General features: G+C 42.9%; 1 protein-coding gene across 3 annotated transcripts; it reads right to left on the bottom strand.

The window, feature by feature from the left end:
* Positions 1 to 1,373: 1,373 nt before the first annotated feature.
* LOC123449647 lies at positions 1,374 to 8,353 on the bottom strand. Of its 3 annotated transcripts, XM_045126934.1 has the most exons (10): positions 7,466 to 8,341; positions 5,524 to 6,711; positions 3,748 to 4,860; positions 3,550 to 3,591; positions 3,105 to 3,181; positions 2,912 to 2,996; positions 2,736 to 2,819; positions 2,560 to 2,661; positions 2,348 to 2,446; positions 1,374 to 1,852 (listed from the first exon to the last, which is right to left on the bottom strand). In XM_045126934.1, the coding sequence occupies exons 1-10, from the start codon at positions 8,114 to 8,116 to the stop codon at positions 1,727 to 1,729; spliced, it is 3,567 nt and encodes a 1,188-aa protein (XP_044982869.1). In that variant the 5' UTR covers positions 8,117 to 8,341; the 3' UTR covers positions 1,374 to 1,726. The 3 variants fall into 3 exon arrangements, with proteins under 3 accessions (XP_044982869.1, XP_044982871.1, XP_044982870.1); XM_045126936.1 differs by lacking the exons at positions 1,374 to 1,852; positions 2,348 to 2,446; positions 2,560 to 2,661; positions 2,736 to 2,819; positions 2,912 to 2,996 and adding an exon at positions 3,280 to 3,325 and having other exon boundaries at positions 3,112 to 3,181; positions 7,466 to 8,353; XM_045126935.1 differs by lacking the exons at positions 1,374 to 1,852; positions 2,348 to 2,446; positions 2,560 to 2,661; positions 2,736 to 2,819; positions 2,912 to 2,996 and adding an exon at positions 3,270 to 3,325 and having other exon boundaries at positions 3,133 to 3,181; positions 7,466 to 8,353.
* Between the last annotated feature and the right edge of the window lie 309 nt (positions 8,354 to 8,662).

The raw sequence follows: 8,662 nt of genomic DNA, 5'->3' as shown, positions 1-8,662 counted from the left end.
AATTTCGCATACTTTTTCTAGTTTGCTTATTTTTCTCAAATCTGCCCACTTTTTTCAAGTTTGTTTGCTTACAAATGCGTGCACTTTTTCATATTCATAAACTTCTGTAGAAGGTACGTGGATTTGAAAAAAGCACGTGAACTTGAAAATGGTATGCGGACCTGAAAAAAGATGAATGGATTTGAAGAAAGTGCGGGGATTTGAGTCAAAACACGGTCAAAATTGACGAGAGTCGGGACCAAAAACGGTCAAAAACATGTCCAGAGACGAACCTTGTCCGGTTGTAGTAGTTGGGAGTACAAGTTGTCTGGTATCAAGGTTGACAGACCAAATCTAGACTCTGCCAAAAGTGGTGGGACAAAAAATATACTTTTCTCAAAAAAAACGAGAAGAAGAGAAAACGGAAACAAAAAGACAATTATTCTATATCCACGTTGAAAGCAAACAAGCAAAGCAAGAAGAAAGGAAATAGTTTGAAACGAGTCCAGCTGAGGGTTTGAGTGCGATTCACATGATTTGGGAGAGATCGAGGTTAAATGTCTGGTTAGATCTCTAAAAATATAAAGAGTATGCTCCGAAATCTATCATAAAAAGTCCAAGTCATAAAAAGTGAGAAGCTATAAGGCCTAACTCTAACATAATTACTCTAATATAGTTGACTCTTTGTGGTATTTGAATATTCTTCTAGAATTTGGGTGCATTTGTTGCTACTGCTTTTGTAAGCATAGTAGCTAAATAAACCCATCGTGTTACATAAGATAAGCATTGTGTAATAGTTCAATTTTCCATGATTTTTTTGATTCCTCTTTATAAAATAGTCTAATATGGGTTCACAATCAATAACATCCTCACCGGCGAGAGTAACGATCAGTCAAAGAACACCATTCATCGACGGGTGTTTGATTCATGAAACTCGGTGCTATGTTGACTTATTCTTAAGGGCCTCTTTGATTCTAAGGATTTTCATGAGTTCTCAAGGATTTAAATCCTTGGGAAGTTTTTCTATGCTGATTGTTTGAATCTTGTAGGAATTTTTCATAAGAATTCTTATGTACTATACTTCACAGAAACATTTGCATCCATCAAACTTCTCGGTAAGAATCATTTGATCTTCCTGTGAAGCAATCAAACAAACCAAATCATGTAGAGCTCATGTGTTTTTCCTATTCCTGCAGTTTTAAAATCATGTGAATCAGGATCCCCTAAGAAAAATGAAACATTACAATCCTTCTGTCTAACAAAAAAAAAATCCCAATGCAAACCAAATAAATCGACCAAACCTCTCAAAGAGAGCAAAACAAATATCAACTACACTGAGCGTGCTCGCTGATCAAAGCAAAGCTATGGGCACAATGAGATTTGCGGCATCCGAGTAGACAAACCATAACATGATGTGGTAATGCATATGCTTCTGAATTTCCAAAGTTAAAAAACCGGTACTGTTTGGGCGTGAGACAATATATACAACAGATCAGCTACTTCATCAGCTAACCAAAAGGGAGCACCTATTTACAGCTCGTCCCCAACATGTACAACGTATTTCTGTGTCTAATTGGGCGCAGACTTCATAAAACAACAGCTCCCCGCCCAAATCTCCTACAAAAAGGACAAGAATCCCTTGGGAAAACAGAAGCCTCCATACCGCCGATGGAAATTCTGTGCACTATCCGCATCCAAGCGACGTACTGTACTGCAGCTCGACCGACACATCAAGGAAAAACAAGGGCTATGATTCTGCTCTTTTGCCCCGCGATTTCAAGCTTTTCTCCAAAAATGCCAGAGTCTCGGCGTATGAAGGATCATTCTTGTTCACCGGTTTACACGAGTTTATATGGTCAGTGTTCTGTAGAACCTGCAAAGATACATAAGATTGGTAATCACTTGCGAGTTGCATCAATTGGCACAACTGTCTTTTTCAATTGACAACACACGCTTCTACTCTCTCCGTCCCATAATATACGAGCGTTTTTGACACTACACTAGTGTAGTGTCAAAAACACTCTTATATTATGGGACGGAGGGAGTAGTTTGGAGGAAATTACAGGAATATACAAGATAAACATAAGATAACAGGCGGGTCAGATGTTATAAACGTTGCTCTGGCTCTGAACTCTAAAATCACCAGTTACAAAGGAATAACTACATAATTGCACATAAATCCCTGTTGTTATATAGATATTATTTAGCTGTGCAATTAGGATATTTGAAACTAGCATTGACTTGGACACATATATACCACTGCCATCACTATTCATGTTACGATTGGGCAGCCCTCATAATGCAAGCAAGCATAACATATCCGCAAAAGATGATTTGAGTGACATAATCCAACTGGTAGGATACTTACGACAAGCTCCCCGTATCCTGGGTATGCAGATTCAATCGGGACTATCTCCGCTCGAAATGCCCAACCACCATAACCTTCAACAATTGGTGTGACTTCGCTCTGTTAAGAAGCCAGTTAGCACACATAACATTTGCACAGACAAGTTAGCAAAGACAACTTGGTGTCATGGCAGTGAAAGCATGATGTACTAGTCTATGAGAACATTTCATTACCTCACTAAAACTAAGAACATCGAGAAGTCCTTTACTGTGGCGTTGCCGCACAAAATCATTTAACTCGACTAGTCTTGGAGACCCACTTCTTAATTCGCCAATCTACAGGAGAAGGTGTCAAAAAATATACACGCATGAAAAACATCAATTATGAGTCTGTCATATAAAGAACGTACTGAAGGAGCTGGACGAAACACATAACCCATACGCCATGGCATGTCTGCAAGTTTACTGCCAAAATGCGGACAGCTATAAAAGACCTGCCATATGAATAGAATCAGAACTCATACAATCATAAATTGGACAACCAAACACATACTAGTTCCCTCAAACAAAAAAATCAGACACATACTAGTCCAATTGTATTATTCAGGAACTTGTCGTAATTGTTCAGCTTCGCTTGATGCAATATCTGCTTAACCACCAGCCCACCCATGCTGCAAGTATGAAAATGGGGGAGAAAATATTAGTACTTTGATTCTTTCGGCTGTTAGATTTTTCAGCCTATGTGTAAGCAGCATTATAAACCAAGCAGCCATCATTACCTATGAGTCACAAACACAACAGGTCGGCTACCGATCCCAGCAGCCACCAGCTTCCTCAGCAGCATAGAGCTCACCTCCTATACAACAAATATGATCTCGATAAATGCAATTTAAGCAAGAAAAAAAGAGCAAACCATCACCCAAAGACATCGAAATATCTCAAACCATGTATTACTTCAGATAGGAGAGTCTTGCAACCTAAAATAATATAAGCTTTTGTACTGCATAGCAATGGTGAAAAGGTCTCAGAAAAACATAGTGTCATAAAATGCTCTATCTGTACAGAAAATAAAAATTGGATGGAACACAGGTGTTTTTTCTATGTGCAACTACTAAGTCAGAAAATGTTGTATTCTGACCAACAGGTTTGTCCAGGCCTAATCAGAGATTAAAGGGAGGTGGGAGTATGTGCATCAAAACATGCACAACTCTCCAGAACACTAACCTGAAGGGACAGGCTGGCTCCAGTCCATTGTGTCAAATTTGTCTGCATAAACCATTTGAAACAAGTAAGGATCTTGGAACATTTAAATCGTTTGAATGGCGTCAGCAGATAAACATGATTTTTTTAAGTTGAGAAGCTTTTAAAGGAGCGATATAAGTCTCCTAACCTAAGAAACAATCAGAGAATTAGAGAACAAACCTTGTATTTGACTGTCAAGAAACGAGCTTGAGGAAAATCTGATGAAAGCCATTGTCTTGGCCAACAAGTACCTTCTTTTCCAGCATCTTCGTCTATACTTTCCACCAGACCAGCTTTAGTAGTTGATGACTTGTCATCAGCTATCCGCCATGAGTTGAATGGGCCACCGCGAAGGCCATGGATAAACACGACATCAACTTCAGGGTTGACACGTCTTGATGCAGCATCTGGACCTTCTATGCTTCCAGTTTCAGAGCCACTATGTTCAATGCATCCATCATCCTTACAAGAATCTCTTGAAATCCCACAACCGCTTTTGTCCAAATGAACCTCAAGAGGTAATTCTGGATTCAGCAAGAACAGCGCATCTCCAAATTGAGGACACTTTCTTTTATACTCGCATTCCGAATCGGGGTATTCACCAGAAGCACTTTTTGTAGTTTGATTCTCAGAGCAGAAAACATTTAACAGAGTTAGTCTGCAGTAGCTTTTTAACTTGATATCGTTGCAAGGAATTCTTCCAGTTGCACATTCCTCAAGCCACTTGCACCATACATCATCAGAAACTATTTCCTTCTTTGAGTTGGGTAGAAGGGAGAGAATGGTAAGCAGCCGCCCGGCATGCCTTCGAATATGTGCTGCTGGAGGAACACGTACACTACGGGGATCAGTGGTAGCAGCAGTAGAAGAATCATCGGAAGCAGACACATTCTTGTCTTGCACTTCTCGTATTCTTGATGCATCATATGCTTCAATTGCAGCAAGTTTCTCATAATCATCACCGACGAGGATGTGTTTCAATAACGAAACAACTCCTAAATCAGCTATTCTCTTTTGGCACGCAACATCCTCAGAAGAAAGCTCCGCTAGTGCTTTTATTCCCTTAAGAGTAGCTAAGGCTGAGTCAACAGCATCAAACTTGGGTGGGCTCTTTTTGTTCAAGTTCTTTAGAGCTGTAGCAAATGGTTCAAGAGATAGAAAATCGTAAAGTGGTACTTTGTCACCAGACCCAGAATCATGGTCCGACTGAATGCTTGCTAATTTGACAACAGCTGTAGCTAACTGATTCAAGACCTGTGTGGCAGTATAAGCATTATGATAATCAACTTGATTCTGCAAAAAAGAAATGTATTAGGACAGTAGGAGGGAGAACAAGATTCGAAAGAAAATGCTGCATCAGGTAGATAGCAACTTGTCCACTCGCACATCCCTCAAATCATTAATTTCAGAATTAAGTTATATAAAGGTAAAATACAAGTGCAAGACTGGTTGAACAGAACTCTAGATAAGAAATGTTTCTGCAATCAAATGTCTACATTTCAAACACGGGATTTCAAAAGATGTCCGATCAAAACATATATGATGTAACTTCTCCACGAACAAACAAGGATAAAGGATAACACCACGAGGCTACAAACAAGGATAACACCACGAGGCTACCCTAAACAGCTTTTCTTCCGTGAATCATTCTATAGTGTCTTTCAAAGTATATTAGCAAAATTCACATGCAGAAATTGTTTAGAACATTTGTTGCTCCATGCCCAATACTTATGAGTTATGACAAATCTAACTTAGGTCTGAACAAATGACATACCATACTATGCAAGGGTGACATTGATGTTCCAGTAACAATTTGACCATTTTATGTAATTTGTTTATATGCAGCTCATTTATCCAGCCCTGCTACCTACCAATTTTATGCTGTGCTGTTAATAAATTTGCAAAGGGCACACACACTAAAATACATTTTGTGGTAAAAATTGCACGAATTATAACCTTTACTCGTTCAGGTTCAGGCGGGGTGGTTCCTTTCAAACTTTGTGTCTTGTTGTCTCCAAGAATTTCAGAAAGCACGAGAGCTAACCATCCCTGAGAAATCGGTACAGAAGATGGCCCATAATCCTCAAGTATAGATGAGAGGATTTTTACAGATGTAAGATGTGTTGTGCCTGATACAGATTTGTCAAAGAGCCAACGAAGAAGAATGCCAGACCATCTTTGAGCTTCTTCAAGTGACAAAGGAACTTCACCAGAATAGAGCGAACTCAGGGCAACCGCTAATGACTCCTTCATACCACTCTGACCATTTTCATTATGAATTTTTTTTGCAATGCTACGAAGAAGATGAAGACCCTTCTGCCTTATCACAAATTTTGACTCATTGCATCGTATCAAAGATAACAGGAAAGTTGACAGTGACATTTGGGCCAACGACATGTCGCCATTCTCAGTAGCCTGAGAAGCTGTTAAAAGAAGACTTGAGGACCAATCAGGGACAGAAGGAGCCAAAGTCAAGTTCTGGTCTTCCAAAAGAGCTCGGGCCACCAAGGCTCCATGCCACTTCACAGTTCTTTCGGGAGCTTTCAGTGCAGTTGTCACAGCATGCCCGTCGCTATCCAGTTCTTGAATACGAGTGCGGTTCAGATCTGATGCTATAGCCCAATTAGCAAGAGCCCAGGTAGCAAAAGGCACAGCTACATGCTCCCTTTGTAAATCATCCCAAAGGCCTGGGGTGGCATTGGAACTTAGTCTCTCGATGTCTACATAATCAACAGTGGGCTCTTGGTTTACCAGTCCACTACTATTCCGGGCAACTTCCATTCTACTATTTTGTGCAACTTCCAGAGTATCATCACCTGAGTTGTCAATCTTTAGTGAGTTATTTTCTCTAGAGAACCCCAATATAGTAGTCCCCCCAAGTACCTTAATCCCTATTCCTTTTAATCCCCTGTCACCATCATCACTGCTATCATCCTCATGGTCATCAAAATGCATTCCCCCTTCCTCAATGACTTCGATAGCGGCTGCAATATCTCTTATGTCAGCATCTGCAGGCAACAAAGGCTGAAACGACGAATAATCTGCTTTATCACAGTTGGATGTGATTATATCCATGAGTGCAGCGACAAGCATGCTCCTTCCTTTAGAGTGATCCGATACATCGAACGAAGAGTGTCTAGAGTTCTGTCTCGACAAGAGAGCAATAGATTAGGGAAAAACAACTCAACAAAAAACTATAGACTGCTTCATTCCATACACAAAAATGTTTGTCAAGATGAAATAAGCTGAACAAAATGCAAACAGAAAAAGTCCATACAGAGAGTGGAGAAAGGAAAAGGATCACAATGACATGAAGGACACATATATACTACAACATGATGGTCCATGAAAATGACAAGGTCGTTCAGCTAATTTACAGTTTCAGAACTCATACTAAAATGTAGATCTATTACAAAGATCAGGCAACCAGAGATTCATATGGAATCAACATAGTAAACTTTAACATCTGAATCCTGCAATGTAGCATATGATGACCTGATTCCTGGCTATATAGACCATACTACATTGAGTCAAAAAACTTCTAACAGAAAATTACTGCTGCGATACCAATTGATGGTCAAGATGTGCAATGGGATGTTTTTATATCCAAAAATTGTATAAGTTTCGTATATCCTAAGCTTCCGCAATATGGTCAACCAAGCTACACTGAATTAAGGATTCTCTTAACAAAAACTATGAATTCTGCAATATTAATTGATGGTCAGGGTCTATAAGAGAAACTGCATAAATTTTGTACCCTAGAATTGCACAATGTGATGAGATTAACAATGAATAAGAGAAGGTTGCATCGCACAATTACACTGAATGCAAACTTGTATCAAACTACATTGCAGCAATCAGGCAAAACAAACAATCCAAAACTAACACCTGTTATCACCTTATGGCCGCGCTTGGGCTGGTAGGAGAAGATAAACTGAAGGAGGGAGGGCACCGCTCGTGGCCGGCCGAGCACAGCAGGTGCGACCCACGGGTCGGCCAGCAGGTTCGCGAGCGCCCGCGCCGCCTCCGCCTGCGTGGCGCCCCGCACGATGCTGTCGAGCAGCCAGTCGACGACGGCGCCGCCGCCCGCGGACACGATGGCCGCGCGCCGGGCGGCGCTGGCGGCCGTGATGTCGGCGAGCAGCGCGGCGACCCGCAGCTCGAACCCCGACCGCACCTCGTGGTTGGCGGACGAGAGGACGGAGGCGAGCGACTTGCAGAGCACCCCGCCCGCCGTCCACGTGTGCCGCATCTGCTCCGCCACGCGCGCCGCGGACGCCCTAGACCTCTCTAGGGTCTCCTCGATGTTGTCGGTGGTGAGGTAGAGCGTCCCGGCCGCGGTGGCGACGGAGAGCGCGGAGATGGCGAGCAGCGGGGAGACGCGGCGGGGGCCGTGGAGGGGCGCGAGGTGGTGCCGCGGGCGGGGAGGCGCCGCGACGGGGAGGGTCGACGAGGAGGCGGAAGGCGGAGAAGGGGAGGCGGACGAGAGGAGGCGGCGGGGCCGGAGGCGAGCATGGCGGAGGGAGGCGGCGAGGAGGCGCCGCAGCATCGCCGGGCCGGGGAAGCTACGCGGGCGGCGTCTCCTCGGGAGGGCCCGGATTTGGGGGGCGGCTCCTCGGTTTGCTTGGGGAAGACGGCGAGGTGGATTGGGAAGCACGCGGGAATATCCGCCGGAGTGGAGAGCGGAAGAGGCGGTCCGGTGGTGCCGGGATGAGATCGACGGGCGTCGCCGCGTCACGGGAGGAAAGCGAGTTGTGGTGGGCTAGCTACCGGTTCCGTCATGGGCTGGCTATGTTTGGGTCGGTTCCGTAAAAGCCACACGACCTCGCACGTTCGTGCTCGATAACCACATGTCATATACGTACCCCCTCCGCTTTTTCAAGATTCCAGTACGAGAATACACAAGAAGCAAAATAAATCAATCTACATCTTAAAATATATTTATATACATCCGTATATAATATTGTAGTGTTTTAAAAAAATAGAAATGGAGAGAGTAACCAATAAGAGTATTTAAAAATTATATTTCTGTCCTATTTAAGATTTGAGTCGGTGGTGCGTTCAACGTCCGCGACCCATATTATCGACGTGCTCG

This window comes from Hordeum vulgare, chromosome 4H (genome assembly GCF_904849725.1).
Source record: "Hordeum vulgare subsp. vulgare chromosome 4H, MorexV3_pseudomolecules_assembly, whole genome shotgun sequence".
NCBI lineage: Eukaryota > Viridiplantae > Streptophyta > Magnoliopsida > Poales > Poaceae > Hordeum > Hordeum vulgare.
The sequence above is the reverse complement of the archived record's forward strand: the minus strand, read 5'-3'. Positions and strand labels throughout refer to the sequence as shown.